The following is a 22,164-nucleotide window of genomic DNA, read 5'->3' as shown; positions in this document are numbered from 1 at the left end:
ATGCTGACTTTGTAACATGAATCTCACTACAGTGAGGTTCCTAGTGTACTTTGTATACCTAGTATGATCATAATTACGAATCTTAATACTGTATAGCGTAATCAAAGCTTGTTTGATTATTATTTTTCAGAAGATTTGACGTCGGTCATCAGGAATTGGATAGTCATTGTGATATAACTAATCATGTTCTTATTATAGTTTTTTAAAATTTGATTTCAATTATTCAACAATTAAATTTGAGTTGATTATTTTATAGTAGTGAGCTATACGTCGAACTTCTAGGACTATTCTTGAACTGAGTATAGGCCTTTCAACAACTTCTAACATAATTTGTGGGTTGATCATCTCCTCAAGATCAAGCCTGTAATTGTACTAATGTTACTTGAATAAATAAATATTTTACTGTAAGTATGATTTGTTTCTTGCAGGAAATAGTGATTCGTCATGCAACAATCATACCTTCACGAACAATGATACCTTGGAAAAATACAGCAAACCACTACAGATTCACGTCGATCCTGTGAGTAACGTTTATCTATTGTGGTTTCAACTGTTATGTACGTAATTTGGAAGACCTGAATTTTCTATAGATCCACACGATTGATTGTTAGATCTTTAATTATTGTAATTAGCAATAATAGAACAATTGAAAAGTTATCGTTCAATGTCCAACCAAAGAATAAGTATAAATGAGCAATGCTTTTTCTATGGTTCAACAATATTACAATTAATTTAGAATCACCCAATTGCACGAAAGCTAATTGAACACGAAGCTTACTATGTGTGCTGTAGAGATAATAATCTAGAGCTCTAGGAGGACAATCTTTAGATGTAATGATCATTTGTCAATAGAGGAAAACAACATTTCTATTAAATGTAGAGGCAAAACATGTTTTATTTATTGTTTTTCTGTTGGAAATTCTTTTTCAATTAGTTTTTTCTAATTAGGAAAATTTCTAAAAAGTTTGAAAGTGTAAAGTTCTAAAAGTTTTAGGAAACTTTTTTCCAAAAGATTTTTTCTAATTAGGTGAATTTCTAAAGCACCTTTACTCTTTAAATGTATTATTCTCAACGCCAGTGAAAAATACATTCTTCATTTTTTCTATTGCTAAGCTACCTTATGTCAAGAAATAACTTTAGCATTTGAAGAAAAATCATGAAAATTATGTTTCTACTATCTTGGAAAATCGTATAAGGAAAATTCTTATAATTTTTAATACATTCTGTAGGCCTAATTCTTGTTGAAGTTCTATATCATTTCTCATAACTAAATTTGTATTATTTTTTATAATTATTGTAAAACCGAAGGGGTGAAAGTAATCTTATTTTTCTAGCCAATTAACAATGGAAAAGGAGAGGACACTAACAATAACTCAGAAGAAGTGTTAGTACAGGCTGGAACAGGTCTCGATATTCCAGTTATCAAACCACCAGTGATAAACTCTCTTCCAGAAAATGAAAATTTTACAAAAGGTGAGTTCCTCACGAAATGTGAAGAGATATTCTTCTTGAAACCTTTGAATATAACTTTCTTTATCTGTAATTGTAACATTTCACTACCAACTGTGAAAGAATGCTTTCTATTATATGGTTTGACATTCCACTTGTCTTTTAGGTAGCTCATCTTCATATTTATCTTTATTCAGACATATATACATGAAATGTACATGAATGCGTCAATCATATACATTCTTAGTAATATAACAAGTCAGAACAAATATAATATTAATTTACATAACTTATATAATGGTCAGTTTTCAAGAAAATCATCCATCGAGTAATACGCTTTTTTAATTAAGAATTTATAAAGGTCATCCTTGAATTTTCGCAGTTCACTGTTAGTGGATGATAGTTTTAAAAAGTCTGGCAGTCTATTATAAAATTTGCACCTCGCATAGCTAGGCTTCCTCTCAAATAGCTTTCCCCTATGAGGCTGAGTTGCAAAGTTTCCTCTCCCTCTAGTATTATAGGAATGCATATCGGCTCTTTCTGATATTGCACTAAGAATTAAACGATTATTTATTTATTGGATGGAGTAAACAATACAGTAGTCGGAAAAGAAAAAAACAGGCTATTGCCCAAAACTAGTTATTATAACTTATTGCGTTATAATTTAGGTTATCAAATATTTTTTATAGTTCATTATGATATAAAAATTCTAAGTTTTACATTGATAAGTAATTGAAAAGTTATGTTGTGTAGAAAGATAGATCAGTGAATAGTGAACTATTCAATTTTGCGGTTGGGAAACTGGAAGCAATAATTAATTTCTCGAGCATACAGTTTAGTTTTCTTAAAACATTACTCTCTTCAAAAGTGATCATCATAAATTAACATTGAACATAATTTTATGTTTGGTAATGGTAATCTATTCTTCATTTAGAAATGTATTTATACAATTTCGCATGATAAAATAATGCTGCTAATGAGAGCATGAAATGGATTCATTGATTTTGAAGCTGAGCATGACAATTGTAATCGGTCTTCAACTAATTATTATTGGTTGTGTTGAAGATTTATCTACTTTGATTAGCTTCTAATTTATATTTCATCCCTCTATCCTCAAAAGAGTTCTTCAAACGTATTCCATGTCCTAATTCTTCAGAATGAATATTCTCACCAGCTCATTGTGAATAGACAGCACTTTTAATGGATATCGGAATTGTTTATCAGGAAGATATTAAATTTCAATATATTTGTAGAAGATGTATGGGAAAGAATATAACCATAAACTGGCAATAAGAACAAATTTAATAATATTTCTTGTCTATCGCTGCTAAAAAATCTAAAAATTCGTTTTATTACTAAGTTTTATTGTCAGGAGGCTATAACTTCCATTCAGCTAGAATATTCGCAGCCAGCATGAGAGCGCTCATGCATTGAGAAGAGCAATAATTATGACATGTGTTTAAATTTTGAGGAGCAGTTTATCATTGGTGAGATGTGGAGGAGAGGGTGACAGCTGCTAGTGTTGGTGCTCTACTTATAAATAGCAAAACACTTGTGAGTCATCGACGCAGCGCACAGTTCAACAATCTCACTTTTGCTTTTAGAATAGTTTTTGAGCCATCAGCTCAACTCAACACATTTACTGGAATCCACATTCTCATTAAATTATTTCAGAAATCAATAAAGTTGATAATATTTATCTTGAGAAACATCAATTTGAAGCTAAAACTAATAAAGTATTGCTTTACTTTATTTTTAAAAATTGCCTCTAAACCCCATTATAATATTTTCTACATTCTAGGCCCTTCACATTCCAGATCTCATGAATGAAATTTGTTTTAGATCCAATTGGAAAACTTGTTGCATTCATTAAACTTGTCACATGCTAGTAAAGTTTCATTATTGCATATTTTTCGGGATTTCAAAATCCCAAAATCATTCACTTAATCTCTTATTAGTAATTGTATCTTAAAATTAATTTTTCCACCATCTCTCTTTGAAATATTTGATTTTTATTATAAACTAACAATTTTCGGTTTTATATATATTCCGGTCCTATAAATCTTGAGAATAACATGTTGAGATGATCAAATAATTATAATTTCCTTATGATTGTGGTGACCTCCATGATATTTTTATTGCTTTGATACAGGAAGTATTTAAAAAGTAATTTGAATTTGAATTTTAGAGCTGAACATTCAATTTCAGCTCTGATGTTTTGCGTATCAATGATGTTTAAATCAGTTAGGAAAATTACAGTATTAAATAACCCCGTGGAATTGATCATCAAACCAAACTGTCCAAGCTATCCAAAGATGGCAATGAGTGGAAGGAATCATGAGATATTGCAATGAATTACTTGCCAATTCACAATAATTTAAGAAAACTTCTTTAAATGCTTTATCATTTAGACTTGTCATGATAATTCTTCCAAACTTTCTTTCTATCTCCATACTATTTATAGTTTTCAATTTAATTATTTACAAAATCAAGAAATACTTGGGCTATACTAATAATTAAAGCCCTCCTACTTCCAACTTCCAAGTAGAGCCTTCTAACATTCATTCCAATAGTCTTTAGCGGAGATTATAGCAATCAGTAATTGAAATGGCATTTAGGGTTGGATTTGAAAGCAGATCGTGAGCATAGTCAGCGCATAGGTATGTGTCACCTGGCAATGCATGCGATGCAGGCATTTAAAGTGGCTTGGGTGGGGAGGGGAGGGGATATTAGTCTGTGATAGACTGAGTGGCAGCATCTGTGGCGGCACAACGCTCTAGGCTTGTATGAGTAAGTCATTTCACACATTATTTCCCACTAACAGCAAACTGCAGTTCTCCTGAATCACATTACGTTTTAGGCAAAACACTCGTTTCTGTTAGATACCCAATTTTTATCCCATCTCCGTATTTTGCTTCTTGTTAGTCTTACATGACAGTCATCCCTATTATGTGTTAAGTGTAGTTCTTTATTGTTAATAGTACTAACTATTTTTTGTAAATCAATTTTGTAAGTCAATTTTAAATCAGCATTCATTTTTCACAGTAGCATTTTCCAAGGGCTGTCAATTTTGCACGGTTGGTTTTGTTGTCTTATTGCATAGTAACATGGTATTGGTGTTTTCAAATTGTAATTTTTATGCTGCTTAAAGCGTTAACATATTTTTCACCAATTTTGAGTTTTCAAATTTCCATAATATTATGAAGTATTCTTTAATCATTTTTGAGTTGGTTCACTCCAGAGCTTCACTCCTCAATCATATATACACATTCGTTTAGCAAAACATCTGACATGAAACTATACTTTAGTTCAGGACAGTATATTTGTATGATCATTTATTCTTTTTTATTGAGTCTAATGGGCCCTTTCATAATAACATTATGAAATAATGGTTCTGAGTTGAATTCCTCGGATGATAGGTGCTTTTTATTTTTTTACATCCGATATTTTCCCTCATACTCGCTTTTATATTATTGAATTAAGATTTAATGTTTGAATTGATTAGACAATGTTACTTGAAAAATGAAGTTCAATTCCATTGAATTTGAAAGACCTGGTTCAATTGAAAATTGAACTTTGAAGACATTTTTTCATACATTAAATGTATTAGGACAGAATGTAGTCACGCACAGATATGAGCTTAGCAAGCTAAGTATACCTTGTCTCACTTCCTGAGCTGAGAGTCAACCATGCAGGGGTATTCAACTCTGTCGTGCGTCCCCTGTTTGGATGTGATAGGAGTCGTTCGGCACTGCCATGAGTCTCCGACATAGCCACTCTCAACACTGGTTGAATACCCACTAAACTGCCTCGTGTTCCCCAACACTGGAAATCTCATAGAGAGAATCATGAAGTCCTAGTTTATTAGTGAGCTTGAATATTCCTATAACTGTTTTCAATCAATTGGTTTCAATTTAGATATTGTTGTTTTTTTTTCATAGTAAATTTTCATTCACCTTGGCGCTTCTGAAGAATATTAGAATTTTTTTAAAACTATCAGATTAATAACTTTAGAATTGATTTTTAAGACCAGATCGTTGTAATAACATTTGAATTTATCTTTGTTTTGCCTCTATATTATTCAAATTTTGATTCACTTTTCAATTTTGAAGGGTGTGAATGAACGTCTAAGTGTTAAAAATTTTAAATGATTTATTTGACCATTCAAGCAAGTACGTTTCACTTGAGAATTTGAATTGTTTTCTAATTGGAGAAACGATGAGTCATTTTTTGATCGTTAATAGATGCGCAACCAAACACACACACAGCAATACATTCAGCTATTTCTGGCCGCCCGGCTCGTGAGAGGGGAGTAAATCAGTCTTGAAAACAGTTCCCTTTTTGAACAAAGTTTTTATAGTCGTTTCAGAAAACTCGCAAAGATCTGAAGAAAGGAAGTCGGGCTTTGTGAGGTTACTTTTAGACAAATAAAAATAGTTTTCAATGCTCTTTTGACTACCAGCAGACTAATTTATAACTGAAGTTTGACTACTGTAGTAAACTACCACTTACTTTGCGTCATAGAATGATCCTGTTTTTCTTGGAAATTATAATAGAAAGATAATTAATTGAAAATCAATAATAGATACAAATTTGGAAGTCTTCTCTAAATTCCTTCTCAATCATATTATAAATGTCTAAATCTAGTCTTCATAGATAGATTTCATGACTTCCTTGAAACATCTCTATAGAACAGTCAAAAGATGAGTCATTCAATCGTGTAAATCCATTCACAAATATTGTCCTATTTTTATTTATTTTACCTAAAATCAATAATTGATAATGAAATTATTATTTACAAAATGTACCATACAATGCAAATACAATTATAAGCATTGAGATAAATTCTCAAGAGATCCTCCAGAATAATTCCTATAGTATTGTCAAATCGTAACTGAATATGAAGTAATAGACATGGAATATCATGTATAAAAAACACTCAAGTGGAATTTATCAAATAAATATGGAATTTCAATAAACAACGCTCAAGTGAACTTTATTAAACATTTTTACATTCATTTCATTGATTTAAATAAGGAAACACTTTCATATTGTGTAATTTAAAACTAGAACGGTCAAAGGTAAACATATTTGAAATCTGTGTAATTCATTCTATTAATTGAAATAAGGAAAACACATGGAGATAGTGCCATTTATATTTAAAAGTTCGAATAGCCCATAAACATTTTAAACACTCATCATAGTTTATTTCATAGATTGAAGTAAGGAAAACATTCAAAAGCTTTGAGCTGCGCCTGTTGCTCTTTCCCAATCATAATTGATGAATGAATGTATTGCTTAATATATAAACAAACATTCAAAAGCTTTGGGCTACGTCCTCTCCCGATCATAGTTCAATAATTTGTAGCTGCATGAATGAATAAATAAATGGACACGTAGAGATCGTGTGATTCGAATCAAGAACCCCTCAAGTATGAAAATTGTTGAACACTACATCAGTGGATTGGAGAAATATGGATAGATGGATGGATTGGATGGATGTGGTGATCGTACCGCAGATTGCAGCGTTGGAGTGGGATAGCAGATGTGTTGTCAGTTGCCACCTTGCTAGTGAGCCAGTGTCTTCGGCCATTAGCGCGCAATAAGCCAATCAAGAATGCAAAGGGTCCAATGACTGCAGGCCGCGTCAAATGACAGGACACGTGCCTGAAGAGCTGACTCAGCGCTTTATTTCTGCTCTGCGGTGCTAGGCCGTGCTATATTCATTGCCTGCTGTTTGTATGCGTGCGTAGCACACACACATTGAACGCATGGATAAATAGAGGCAAACAATCTGACGCATTCGAAGAATGGCAACGCTGAGCTTCACAGTTGCAATTGACTCATCCACTACCTGGTTCAGGAAGAATGAGCTGTCTCGTTTCCAAATGCGTTTCAATTTTAAGTCTTTGCGTTCCAATTTCTTGAATTTTATAGCAGTTACATACACGTTACACATTTCTCATGGTTATTAAAAATTTTATAAGAATAATGGTTAGAAGTATTCCATAATTTAGAGTTCTTCAAATGTTTTTCCATAGTGTTATATCAAAGATGTACAACTGAGTACGAGATCTTTCAAGTTGGAAAAAGTTGTATTTATAATTTTATTTATAACTAAATAGTTGGAGAGAGTTCAGAGTAATAACTAACCTTGTAAATGATATTGCTTATTAATTAACAATATCCTCGTATAACATACAAGTAAAATTTTCTATTTACAAACAGAGATTTTATTATTATTGCAATAATCCGGAAAAATAGAGAAGTTATTAATTGAAAGGTAAATATAAAATTTTCAGCGATAATACATTTTAAAGATTAAAATTTATCATATTTGGAGTTTTTCCAAGTCTACGGAGTCTCCAGCAATTTTCCATCATTGAAGCTGTTTTATTTTCATTTTTCAAAAAATAGCCAATAAACCATGATTTCCCTGAATTTACTTTCATTGAAAGATAATTTCAACTCGCATTAGACTTGTTTTTGCGGCATTTTTAACTCCTTACAAACTGCTGCAAAGCAAATGTGACACAGGAAATTTATAATTCCAGAACTCTGATTTAAACCGCCCATTATAAACGTTAGTTTATATTATATCCAAAACATTTATCCAGAAATGACGTATTCAGTGCATCACAATGCAGTACTTATTCAAAGGCGTTCAGCGTTGTTTATGTGTCTCATTCGGAAATGAACAGGCAAACTGCGAAGGGAATTGGAAAGATTGTGAGAAGAGGGTGTGGTGGATTGTCGCAGTTGAAAAAGGATAGCGTTTAGTTTCTCCAACAAGAGAATCTTGGAAAGACTGTGAGAGTAGAGTGAGGAGGATCTTTGCGTTGGAAAGGGACTGGAAGAGAAGAAGAGGGAGAATGACAGGAAGAAGGACAGGAATAGGATGGAAGAGAAGAAGAGGAAGGATGACAGGAAGAGAAGAGGAGGAAGAAGGACAGAAATAGGATGGAAGAGAAGAGGAGGGAGAAGGACAGGAATAGGATGATGGGATGCGTCCAATTTGAGGCGGTGACTCAGCGGCCGCTTTTAGTTGGTTCGGCGGGCGGGCGGAACTCCGTCAGTCATGTGTGAGCTAAAGTGCTGCTCGATGCTCTTCACCGCCGATGGTGTTTTCCATCACAGCTGCTATACTTTCAAAAGTCAGTTGCATTATTTTTCCCACTCGGTTTTGATAGTTTATTAACAATTTGCATTTTTCTCCAACTAACAATCTAACTTATCATAGCTTATTTAACGTATATGTTGTCATCCACTGGAAGTAAAACTGTTACTGTTATAGCACAACTGTAGGACTGCTACAATCCAAGTCATCAACGCTGAAGTCATCTTGTGTATTTTTAAAACAACCAACAAAAAAAATACCATAACACTAATATTCTCTTAAACAGAAACGTGTCTTGACTTAGGATTGTGGTTTCCAGTGTAATAGATTGAGTGGACTCCAAACTGCGTATTTCATGAATGTTTTAAAAAATACCATAAAATTATTTCTAAACTTGAAAATATGCCTCATGATCAATTATTATGCTGTAATAGTGGAACACGTTTTTTATGATTTTGGCCACCAAACTTTCATTAACGTTTAACGAAGGCTCATGAAACTAACATTTTTCCTTGAAAATGCGTTCTATGATACGTTTTATCAATTGTAGTATTCAGTGCACTAGTTTCATTAATTTATAAGTCTTTGGTCACCAAACTCTATTTCAAGGACGTTTTATCCTATCCATTTATTCCCTTAAAAAAGTCTTATTCGTTTGTTCAACAAACTGCGCATTTTATAAGGGACGTAGATTGTAAAGTGCAAATCCACACAAAAATTTATTCAGTATAGCTGGTGTTAGAAAATAAAAAAATTTTCACTTTGTAGATTGTTTAATGTTATCAACGTTCACATTTATTTGTTCCTAGCCTTAAAATTGGGTATTTTGTAAATGATTTACAGGGAATATATTTTTTCAATAATTCTATTATTGCGAATGATACCCTCGCTTGGACGTGAGTAATGGGATGAGATGATGAAACGTCCATGCCTACCGGCGGGATTCGAGCCTACGATCAGGTAGCGCTAGCCGACTGAAGGGTTCAACGCCTCTGTTGTCTCGGCTAACCTGGCCGACAATATAACTGTAGATTCGATAGAATTGAGCATAAATTTATTTAACAAAATCATCTAATGTGATTCTATCGCCAACCATCATTTTTCCACGTGAAATGTGCCTACTACTCATTTTTGTTACTCAATGTAATACTTCCATCTATTTCTTGTCACCAGTTTTCTAATTAGTGATATAGGTTATGGAACATAAATCTACATGCAAATATGAAATATGTTATTCATCATTTCATGTAAATAGTATTATCTCTCAAGCTATTTCATCCTGTATCCTCCTATGGGTTATCAACAAAAACAACTTGGTAAAGTAGCCCATACAAGTGAAGTGATTTTATGAAAAACTATGAAGTTGTTTTTGTTGATGTTATAATAACTTCATATTTAAACAAAAAACCTAAAATTAGGCTTACCAAGCTGGCTGCCAACATCCGTAACGGATAGGAACCACAAGAAGAATAATAATAGTTTTTATTTTCAAAACCATTCTGATTTATTTAGTTCTTGTTGAAATGTCCATCATAAATCCATATAATGTTTATTACTACTCGTATATATCCATTTGAAGATTTGGATGTACTATTTTAATAAATGATAGTTATATTATACAACGTTTCATTACGATAATATAGAATTCTTCAAAGAAGAATACATACATAACAATATTAAAATATAACCTTGAATGCTCTGCCTGGAAAGACTACCGTAGTGTTTAGTGACCCAAATTGCATCCTGTTTAATCTGCACTCAGTAGAAGCAAATAAATAACTGGAACTTACAGCGGTTAATCCATTACAGTTGAAGGGTGTTCTGGCTTTCTTCAAACCAATTTTTGACGCTGTTGAAAGAGATTACACCCCTTGAATGACGGACTTTAATCGAATCACTTGGAGGTCAGCTGGTCACCATATCTAGTCCATCGTCGCTGTTATCATCTCTATAGCCCATGAGCTATGTTTGTAGTTGAATTGTAGATGAATATCGAAGTTCAATAAAGCTGGGTTTATTGAACGGAACTTGACAAACACATATGTTCATCATGTGTATGATAAATTTTGTTCAATCTAATAGAATCTATAATAAAGATTAATTTATTAACATTTTGTTAATAACTTTGGTATAAACGTAGCTTAAATCTTAAAACAACACTGATGAATATTATGCTTTTAATGAATATTGGTTCCTGCTAAATCTTCTTCAACAATGAATCACTGATTATTTATGAAGTGTGAATGCTGTTAAGAACAGTTCGTCATGATTGCAGTAGATGAATTTTTTGACCTAGTTAAATCTAGGGATTTCAGACCCATGATATTCTTAATGTGTCACACAATAATGGTATTCTTCATACATTTATACAATAATTATATCATAAAAATGATAGGGAGAGAAAAAATAAGGTAACCTTGTACTATTCCTCTCCCAAATTTAGATAAGGTTTCACATTGTCCGAAATAGGTCTTTCAGTTCTTCATTTCACAAAATTGTCAGTCCTTAATTAATTTCACAAAGTAGATTTTCAAATTTAGATGCTTCAAAACTAAACATAGAAGTAATATTTCACATTATTATCACTAAAATAGGAAATATTCACATATTAAAGAAATACTTTTGAAGAAGGATCGAAAAAACAACTTAATAAAGGTTGTCAGTAAATTTTGCGCTTACGCTCTATCTCCGGATACATGATTCTGTTTATAAGTTATTTTTCGCAATTCATCCAACTTTTAAATTATAAATATGGAATCTTAATATATTATATTATTATTATCATGAATCATAAAATATTAGTAAATGTGGAAACAGCAAATCAAGGATTGTCAGGATATGCATTGCGATAACTTTCACTCATTCGTTGAATTTTGTTGGCTTGAAAATAGAATAGATCCGCACTGTTTACTCATCTTAATAAACTACTTTTCATCTGAAATTGCTTTCTTTCCAAATCTTGACAAGAGAATCAAAATCTCAAAATTGTAATATGATTGTAGGAATTTATAAATTTATCATTGAGCTATTTTGTTCGAGCATATCATACCCGTAAAATTAATATGTTGACGTAAACCCTCTGAAGAGATTCAAGTTTTATTTTAAAGTTAACAAACATAACTTGCTTCTCTTAGAAACAATAATAACATAGCACGACTTCATATTGAACTTGAAGAAGTTCTTCTTTTGTGTAACTGAAATGACATCGCCGTTAATACAGTATAATGAATACTATTTTGTCGAAAGATACAATTAAAACAAGCCAAAACATCTCTTTGGAATTTCGCCATGCTTGAAGACATTCTGATGGAACATCCAAGTATACCGCATTGTTTATATGATCGGTTTGAGCTCTTTCCAACTTTCCGTAGTCCTCACAACGTGGCTTGGATTCACATTGCATACTTCTATAACTCAATAATTATTCTGCATGGTTTGATCTATTTTTATAGGGCTACCCAACGGTTTATTGATTGAAACCGGTTGTGTCTTAGAATAATAAAAGTGTACTAGTTATTTTAATAAATAACTTTATCTGAATTTTGTAGGCTGTTGAAATCAGACATAAGACTAAAAATTCAAAAACTTGATTCAAAATAAATATTCAGATCCACATCACAAACTATGAAGATAAATATCCACATCAGGTGGAAACTATTCTCAAAAAGACAGTTTATTGTAGTAGCGATTTTCCAAGTAATCCACAAAATTCTAAAGAAATTCTGCAGTTGATGAAAAATCTCACTTGTCTCTTGTCTGTTGATGAGCAGTAGATTGGTTAAAGGTAGTTTCCTTCCTTTTTGATAAGACGGCTTCTCTGAATGGTTCTTGTGGATTTAATCACGGTCAAAATTTAACCGGCTTTTGTGCAACCGGCACTGAGTCCTAACTGCACCCTTAATAAAGGCAATATTATTCAATTTGATTTTAAATGTTTCTGTACAAATACAGTTTTAATAAGAATAGCATCAGCTGATGAAAAGTAAATTGCGCGCGTTCGTGGCGAATAAGTCAGTACGCACCTTATTAAATTTATTCAAACATCTCTTGAAATGATAACCATCTGGATGAATGATGATGAAATAAAGGTGAAAATCCCTAGTCATAAGCCCTAATACGATATAGCCTACATCTCTCAAACATACTCAAAGGAGTAGGATCATGAGTGGGTCTAAAATGAAAAATAAATTCAAGATACAAGCAACATCTCTGACGATTTTTCTAAAATTAGTGCAAAGTTTGGTATGCTTGTTCCTGTTAGCGTTTCTACTTATTATACTAGAAAATCGTTTTCAGGTTCCTGGTATCTGATTTTGGTATCTAATTCGGTGCCTGGTGAATTTATTTTTCTCTTAGGGCCGTTTGCACAGTATAGATTGCTAAACTCGATTAAGTTAATCGAGTTTGAGTTAATCTGAAAGTTTAAACTTGAATCGGTTTTCTCAGTGCATTTACTAATCCAGTTTAAGTTAAGCTAGTTTAGCGTTAAGTTGGTAATAGAATGCCATCGTTTATAATATCAGGAAGGCTCATTTTTACAGGAAATTTGTTATTTGTTTACAAACCATCAGTAAATTGAGGTTATGTAGCTACTATTTCCTCGTTCAAAATCCACAGAGCTATAAGCTGTACGGTAATAAAAGTGGAAAGCGATCAAGAAATTCTTCAAAAAATGATAAAATGCTATATTACTATTAGAAACAAACTTATAATTAGTTGGTACCAAAAAATATATTCTAGAATGTAAGATAAAACCCTTATTTTGTTATTTAAATCTACTACGGTCTTCCTCGTTTGTTAGATATATCTCAGTTATGTGTTATTAAAAACATGTTTTCTAATCAAAGACCACTGATAAAAATTGTCTTATTTTCTATCAAGTGGTTTATTTAATCAAATACTAAATTGGCACTTGCTTTACTCAAGCAAACCCGTTAAAAAATTCTCCATCATCCCATAAATTTAAATGATTCGTTTTTGCCTAATTTTTCTCAATCCAAAATTTCTTAGCAGTCATCTTATCAATCGCATTAAAAACTTCTATCAATTCCTCCATTATAATCATTTTTACATTCAAATAATGATTCACTATAACTTAAATAATTGTTATCGTCTACAGAAGCATTAAAAACAACCATCGAAAAATAATTTACTATTTGTTTCCCCATCAAATCTTACAGATGTCTAGTTAATCCAAATTATTTGGTTTAAACCTCCTGTTTTGGAGGTTTAAACTTTCCCAGAGTTTAAACTGATACTGCGCAAATGGAATTTTAGTTTAAACAAAAAAAATCCAGATTTGGTTTAAGCTTTAGCTTAAACTTACACTGTGCAAACGGCCCTTATTGTGGTAGCAAACTTAATTATAATATAATTGTTGATTACTTACTTACTCTTTAGCCCTTCAACCCATTGATGGTCTTGACCTCCCCTTCCGCAGTATGCCTCTCCATCCGTCTCGATTTTGCGCTTTTCTTCACCATCCTCTGATGTCCATCTGCCTCAAGTCAGTTTCGACGTCATAAAAATACGTTTCCTAATTAAGTTGTTATTGCTTTTCAAATCAATCAAAGAGATCCTGTCCGATTCCGAGGCTATGTTTGCAGGTTTCGTATCAGAGTCGGATTGTTAGCCCCACCCTAACCCCCAGCTTGAAGGACGTTGGGCATTTGTTTAGAGTTGCCATCTCCTAGGTACTTGCTTTCACTTGAGCTCTCAGAGTGTAACCTTCCCTGGATTCTGTTGGGGTTTACTCCCTGAAGGTCCCTGCTTAGTGCATAAGCGAACAACCCTATTGGTTGTTGATTGGATAGACTTAATTCAGTTGATGTTTGATTGCAGGTGGTAGCAGTGTTGATGACAATAAGTGGTACTTGATGTTGGATCCGCAGTTGCAGCCTGTTCCTCCCGACGAGTCCTGTCACCAATCCATGCAGATTTTCCAAGAGCACAAGAATGTAATTTTCTCTGAATATTCTATCCATTTGAAACAATCACATTATTCAAAAATTCTTGTTTTCTTTTGAAATGCACGATTGGAATGACCGTCATAGACCAATTTACTGAATGAAGTTTTTACCAAAGCAAATTTCAGCGATTAAATAAAATCGGCTGAAATTGTCAAAACCACAGATTAATTGAAACAATTTGAATGCTTGTTTTACTGAGTTTACTAGAGGTTGATAATGGTGTAACAACTGAAACTATTATCTCAAATTGTTTTAATAAATTAGTGTTTTCAAAAATGTCACGTCGTTTTCATTCGATATGAACATCTAACACATAACCTTCTCAACAACATGAAAAGTTCAGCGCTCCTATTTGTGCAGGTTCTATTGTTTGTACTGTATTTAAAAAAAAATGAGTTGAGTGGGTAAAAAATGAAAAACAAACACAAGATAATTGAACAAACAACATCTCTGGACGTTTTTAATACAACTATCGCAAAATTTGGCATTCATTTTTTATTGGCACGGAGTTTCAAGTAATTCATTTGAAAGCAATTTTGGTGTTTTAGGCAATAGGGGTCAATCCCTACCTCCGTAAACAAAGCTATAGTGCAAGACAGGTGGTTGATGGTAACGTCAGCACAGGTAGGGCTCCTACACCAATAAAAACACTTCTAGCTGATATAGATTAGCTGAAATCAACAAATTTTTATTGGTGTAGCAGCCCTACCTGTGCTGACATCACCAGATTGCACCATGACTTTGTTTACGGAGGTAGTGGGTCAATCTAGTAATTTTCAATAATGTTGAATTTTAATAAATTATAACCACATGGTAGTTTTTTATCAATCTTCAAATTCCTCAAGCTCTTCATTTCTACAATTCTATTTTCTTCTTATCACACGATTTTTTAAAAAGTTTCTCAAATCTATTAATCATACATTGACACATCGTTGGTAATCCACATATCATTGCTCTGGTGCTTTCACTTTTAAATACGAATTGGCAGTGCATAAGGTTTACAACTGTTAAAGTTTAATTATCAAAATAAAATATGTTGATACATTTTCATCTGTAACTTATCTGTTGAAGATAAATTTTGACTTGTATATATTTCTTATTGTGTTGATTTGGAAATAAATTTCAATAATGTTAAAGCTTGACTTTCACCTATCAGTATCAGTGTAATTGGCATGTCAGTATCACAATATTTGTAATGTCATTGCTAATATTTATTCTTTCCATGCGATATAATGGGACTATTCTCACCCGTCCCAGCGAATAAGAATACTCGCTATGAATTTGATTAGAACTCATAGGGAGAAAATTTGTACTGAACCAGACACGGACTCTGATACTGATGTATGGAGATCAAGCTTCATACCTGTACGTTTCCGATGCTAATATTATAAGTGACAAAGTGACTGTTCTTTTTGTTTTAGCTGGCTCAAGAGTATTTCAGAGTGACAACGCAAATAGCGTATCTATCGAATCAGATGAGAGACTTAGCCGAAAGACTGTCAGTTACCGCTGAGGACCAGCAAGAGGATGAGGAAGTGCGCAAGCTTGAATCAGAAAAAGTGAGTACTTGAAAACTATTTTATCAATCTTAAACAGATAATTACAATGACTGGGAGAGAGATAACAGTCTCAACCCAAAACTGTTTCCGAAATTCTGATAGAAATTTTTTTCACTTCTCACATTGTATTTCAATTTTCAGTTCAATAGAAAGTAGTACTAACTAGACATTTCTAATTTGAATGGACTAGATGATACAAAATTAAAATGAAATATCACTAGTACGTACCAAGTCTTGATTCTAGATTTAAATATTATTTGAAAAGTGAATATTGAATCAAGCTATATTACATTTTTAGCTGAGAACATTTAAATCTACAAACATTAAAATAAAATGCATAATTAAATTCAAATTTTGCATTCTCATTCGATTTTAATGTACATTTGTACAATGTACCAACTACTTCAAGTGCTTTTTATATAGTTTGCAAATTAGTGGGGTTGATTGTAAGTTTGAACCAAATGTGAACAGCTCATGGACTTAAAAGGCTATTTGACAGGGCCCTTTGCAGGTGAACCATGGAATAGTAAGTGTTGTGCTGATTTTAACTGTTCTTTCAACATGCTAGGCCATGTAGTTCTGTAATTTCAAGCTAGGGGCGCTATGTTCAGATCTTGCCGTTGAACATATTATATTTTTCGAGACACTATTTCATCTCCTGTAGAGTTCTATCAGGTTATTGATTTTGTATAATCCCGACTTCATTCTTCAACATGGTGATTTACTTTCCACTCCCCCGCCGTGCTTTAATCAAGCTACGGTCGCATTTATTATAATGTTTCAACTTTGAGTTTGATCCAAAATCAGCTCAAATTCAGTTAAAGTTGACTTTCAAAACTTTAAACTTTTTCTCATGTTCAACATTCTTGTACTTCTTTGTGTACATACTTCAGTGTACTTTACTCAACAAGCATACAGTATTAATTTGTAATGACTGAATGTTTGTCGATCAGGAGAGCTTAGTGCAACTGCACCGCAACCTCACCCGACAACTGCAGCTGTTGAAGGGCCGAAGAGGCGAGCAGCGACCCGACGACAGCCAGAGAACGAACGCCCCAACGGAGGATGGCGGAGGGGGGGCCGGTGGCGGCTGGGTCTATGTGCCCAACATACCCCCCACCCACACACCCAACCCAACCCATCCAACGTGATCATCACTATTAACAAACCTACTTCCCGCATTGCTTCATTCTACTTTCCATCTCAATATTGGCCCTAGGCTGGACACAGGTATTTAGTCTTACCTCATACCGTATTGTATCCGTACACTCTTCGAGGAAAGGAGAGACTGAAATGAGACAAAGATAAATTCAAATCAGACAAATAAGGAAATGAGACAGAGATAGTGGTTGGATTATCCGCAACGAAGACTCTGATTTGATAAATTATAGTTCATCTAAAATTGATCATAATTCATAATGTTTAATATTTCATTATAACATCATAATATTCCATCATATTTAGATCACTATAATTGAAAGAATAATACGTTGACTATATATTTTAGTATGGAGTAATACTAAAACATGTGGAAGCAAATCTCCTCCTATACAATCAAATTATTAGATCACTGTAATTTAATAGTAGTAACTTCGTCTAAAAAGTAGTGATTGTATAACCTAATCTAATATTAAGACTCAGATTTGTGGTTTGCTTAGTCCAAATTTAATCTAATATGAGTTGACAACAATATAGAGTGCTTCTTCCAGTTGAATTTGGGTTGAGGTTGACTCAAGGATTGCTTGTTGTGTCTTTTTGCTAGTTTTTGCTCGAAGACAGACTCTCGATCTGACATTGTCGTTCATACCAATCTCTCCTTTTCTAAATAGAGTGTATGCTTTTGTTGTTTCTATTATCACATATTTGCATTCATTTTGGTCGTTAATAAATTTTATTGAATGATGGTGACCATTGTTGTTGCTAAGTAGTAGCCTTTTTGAGAGCTTTCTCATGCACTTGTTTGTTGTTTGACAAGTTATTTACGTACTACATTCTATACAAAAGTTACTATTATCATGAAAAGTTACCAACTGGTATTGTGAGCTAGTTCTATTGAACTTTATGAACATTAATTCCTGTGAAGATTCAATCGTATATAATAATTAACCCCACTCCGGTATTACTGGCAATAAGAATCAGTGTTTTGTTGAATTCATTCTAAATGCAATGAACACTGCATTTCGAAATTTCTATGTCGTTGATAGAATGACTAAAATGGAAAAATATTTCCATAAGTACTGGTCTAGTACTAATAACTTGGTCTAGCAAAAATCTTGTTCATGAACAAATCCACAGTCAATATTACAAGCTCTCAATACTATTCCTGTACCTTCAAAAGTATACAAAGAAATCCTAGTATTTACAATAATTTTTTACGTATTGTGAATTGAAATTTATTCGTTGTAATGTGTCAATTTCCTAGGGCCTAAAAGACATACTTCTATTTTCCAGTTTATTTCACTTCATCAATTCTTAGTCGTCTTAGAAAGTTATCTTTTGTAATTTTGTAAGCACGAATTTTGATTTATGAGTGTAGCTTATAGGATAGAGAAACATTATTTTGTGTCAATAGTGTTTAGAATAATATTACAATGTGAACTATACATTAAATTATAAAAGTTGAAAATGAAACTTCGAATTAGCTTTATATTTTCTCCTAGTTGGGATTTGGATGTGTAAAACAGTTTGATAGGCACTTGACTTTGGAATAATTAATTCTCAGGAAGAATGATTTTTATGACACGAAACTGGTAACAATTGGAAAATGTTTAAGAATTTGCTTTCTTATCAAAGCGTTTTTGTTAATAGATATTTCTTTGTTGATGGTACTGCATTACAAACAGTAATTGCACTTATCCATTAAAATTAATGATTTAATCCACTTTTTAACTCTATTATTTGACATTTTATGGAAGTTAATTATATTATATAATATTTATGCAATATGTGATCTGATACTTTGCTACAAGATACGATAAATTATAATACTGCTGGAAGTATTGTCAGATAAACAAATGCTTTCTGGAAAACTAATTAATCTGAGGATTCATTTTCTTCCAGTTTCATTTGACATTTTCTCCTAGTTTTAGTCAATTGATTTTTATTTCCTGTTATGTTACAAAATAGCTCTAATATTCAGATAAATCAGAATCTGTTTTTGTTAAAATTTAAAATCTTAATTTATGAATTCATGACTTTGGAAACGAAATTTTAAATCTGAATTGCTGAATTCAAGATTATTGTGATCAAACATCTTATTTTCCTTATACGTTATGTTTTATTCATCGCTATCAATGTATGTATTTAAGCATAATCAATATTTTCAGCTATATTATATTTTTATTCTCCATCCGCTTTTTTCTTGTTTCCAAATCAACTGTGTCAAAAGTTGAAAAATTGTAATCTTTGTAAATAATGTATTTTCATCGAATGTACAATTTGTGAAATTTACTGTATTAATGTAAATTCTTTTAGTCAATTTGTATTATTTGTAATTAATTGTTGTTATCTGTAAGACGTTTTAAACACATATGACATTTGAACTTCATTTTGAAACTTTAATGAATACTTTGCTCTTATCTTGATATTGCCGTGTAGTGTAGTATCCATTTCAAGCTTCACGATTTAGTGATATTTTTAGATATATCTAGTATTTACTTGCACGTTGCCCAAATGTGCATTATTGGAGCTAGTATAGTTCCTTTCTTCAGCTTTAATACTTATACATCACTGTCTCTAATGTCAATACTGAATGAGATTCATATTATATAATAATCACAATGGTCTGTTTCTCCTTAAGTTGGTTTCCAATTTCTCTCATCTCACAAAACATTGCTCTGCTCCTATAAGAAACTACATCACGCTTTACCATCAGTGTAACGATTTACTTTTGACTTGGCAAAATATCTAGCCTATTTATCTGTGTGAAGGAGACAAAATCCTTTTGAAAATCGTCTTGAAATCTATCACTTAATATTTTCACCAAAATGAGTTAGCTTTAATCAAGTTAGGTTTCTATGAAATTAAAATTTCAATGAGTAAATACAGGTGTCCTTTGTAAGTTGTACTAATTTTGATCGAACACTAGTATAAAAGAGTATTGTCTCAAAGGTTTCAATTCCCATTATCCTAAACACGTTGTGCGTTATTTAGCTGTTAGTATTGGTCAATTCTTTTCTTATGAAAACTTATTGATCGCTTGTATCAAGCAATGAATAGGCCTAATTAGTATCATGTTTATGTTTGAAATGAAAATAGGAATATTCATTCAATACTCATATTCGCTCCTTAAGGCAATAACATTATCAACTACCTTTTGGTCTATCTATTTTATTGAATAATCATTTTTAAATATAAATTACTTGTTGAATGTCAATTTCATATGTATAAAATCTGTTGAAACAATAAAAACTGTTATTGAAATAGGCAACAAGTACTTTCTCTGAAACCCTGGCCCACTACTGTGATCTCTATCATACTTACTTACTTGAATCCTTCGTCGTTAGCTGGGATGACCAGACAGACTGTGTCAAGGAAGACGAGGGGCACGTTCCCTCAGATTCTGGTGAGACCATGGACATCGTTGGGCAATAAAGGCTCATCCTCCAGCTCCGTCAGCGAATAGATGGGCCGCTTTACCAAAAAAAAGCATAAAACTTGAATTACCATTGATTTTGCTCATATTATGAGGCTATGAGCTCTCAAATGAAAATCAGGATTTCTGCAGTGACTGTATTATCTTCTTGACACTAGATCAAGTTTCATGTCTTTCAGAACATGGTGCATTTCATGTACATGTTTTGAATCAGGAAAGCGCGAAACTAGGTCTCAATTTGCTTTGAATAGGTACTATTTGTGAGCAAATTGAAATGAACATTACGAAAATAATATAAATAATAATTATTGTTACTTTGTTTCCGTCCTACTACTAATTCTCTCTGAGGTAGGCTATCTTGAAAAAAAGCAATACATTTTACAAAGTTTTTTTCCGGAATTGTAAACACTTCTTGAAACGGGGGCACACCTGTCATTGTCATGCAACGTTTCGATAATACAGGCGGAAGACTGTGAAACAGACAACAGAGCTGGATGCGGCACTATCCTGTCATAAAGCCGGTACCACTACCACTTTCACTACAGAAAAATCGGACATCAGTCGGATCGGAAAGCTGCATGACAAGTTTATCCCAGCCTTCTTTCTGTAAAATACAGATTTACTCAGCTCTAATCGAAGCCAATATTTAATTGGTACTTATGTGGTCTAATAGTTTGATCCCTAGTTTTTTGGGTAGAAGTTAAAATTAGCAAACTGCGCATGTCTGACTACTTAATTCCTAATATAAAATTATTACTGTGCTAGCTCACGGTTGGTTGATTCGAATAGCTGGAAACAACTCAGCTGGTTGATTGGATGCTATTGCTATGCATAGCTCGTGACTTAATGGTGTGGAAGTGATAAATCAGTCCAGGGACCAACTTGTGAGACTGTGACTGTACCTACTGTCTAACAAAACTATTTGTAACAAGTAAGTTGTAATTGTCGTCCAACACAGAGCCTAATCTTTAGGACCCCAGTATTTTATTCCAGTTAATCAACATTGGGTAATTAACTCTAATTTTCATTCGTGATTCCACTCAAATAGGCTGCTTTGGCGGTTATCACCTAAACAGAATCCATAACCCTATTTTTCAGTAATTATGGATCAACTTCCCTATAATGGATATTAGTTCAGTTGAAATACTAGATCGTTTGTCGAATGTACCCGAACCCTACATGTATTCAAATGTTTCAAAACAGTAAAGCAGCAAAGGTACAAGGAATATTAGATATCCAAGACATTATGTACCGTAGATAGAGGCATTATTTTCAACTTTCTTTGCTACCATTGAATGGAATCCTATCTTCACCGCTCCACTATGTTTTGATCAGGATTCTCTGGTAGAACATACAAATTCTAATTACTTTTCTTAAATTACTTATATTGGTAGTTCACAAAATGTCCACCCGCAGCTCTGTTAATATACTAGGAACGGTATTCTTTCGATGAAATTAACTTTATGTCACTTTCGT

The 22,164-nt window shown here is 32.8% G+C and overlaps 1 protein-coding gene across 1 annotated transcript in view; it reads left to right on the top strand.

The window, feature by feature from the left end:
* LOC111053447 (mitogen-activated protein kinase kinase kinase 7) overlaps nucleotides 1–20,505 on the top strand; it is a 54,177-nt gene extending 33,672 nt beyond the window's left edge. The window contains exons 8-12 of the mRNA XM_022340343.2: nucleotides 429–520; nucleotides 1,335–1,473; nucleotides 14,408–14,523; nucleotides 15,957–16,094; nucleotides 17,048–20,505. Coding sequence (XP_022196035.1) covers nucleotides 429–520; nucleotides 1,335–1,473; nucleotides 14,408–14,523; nucleotides 15,957–16,094; nucleotides 17,048–17,245 — 683 coding nt within the window. The 3' untranslated portion in view covers nucleotides 17,246–20,505. The remainder of the gene's footprint in view (nucleotides 1–428; nucleotides 521–1,334; nucleotides 1,474–14,407; nucleotides 14,524–15,956; nucleotides 16,095–17,047) is intronic.
* Nucleotides 20,506–22,164: the final 1,659 nt, after the last annotated feature.

The sequence above is a fragment of the Nilaparvata lugens genome, chromosome 1 (genome assembly GCF_014356525.2).
Source record: "Nilaparvata lugens isolate BPH chromosome 1, ASM1435652v1, whole genome shotgun sequence".
Lineage (NCBI taxonomy): Eukaryota > Metazoa > Arthropoda > Insecta > Hemiptera > Delphacidae > Nilaparvata > Nilaparvata lugens.
The sequence above is the reverse complement of the archived record's forward strand: the minus strand, read 5'-3'. Positions and strand labels throughout refer to the sequence as shown.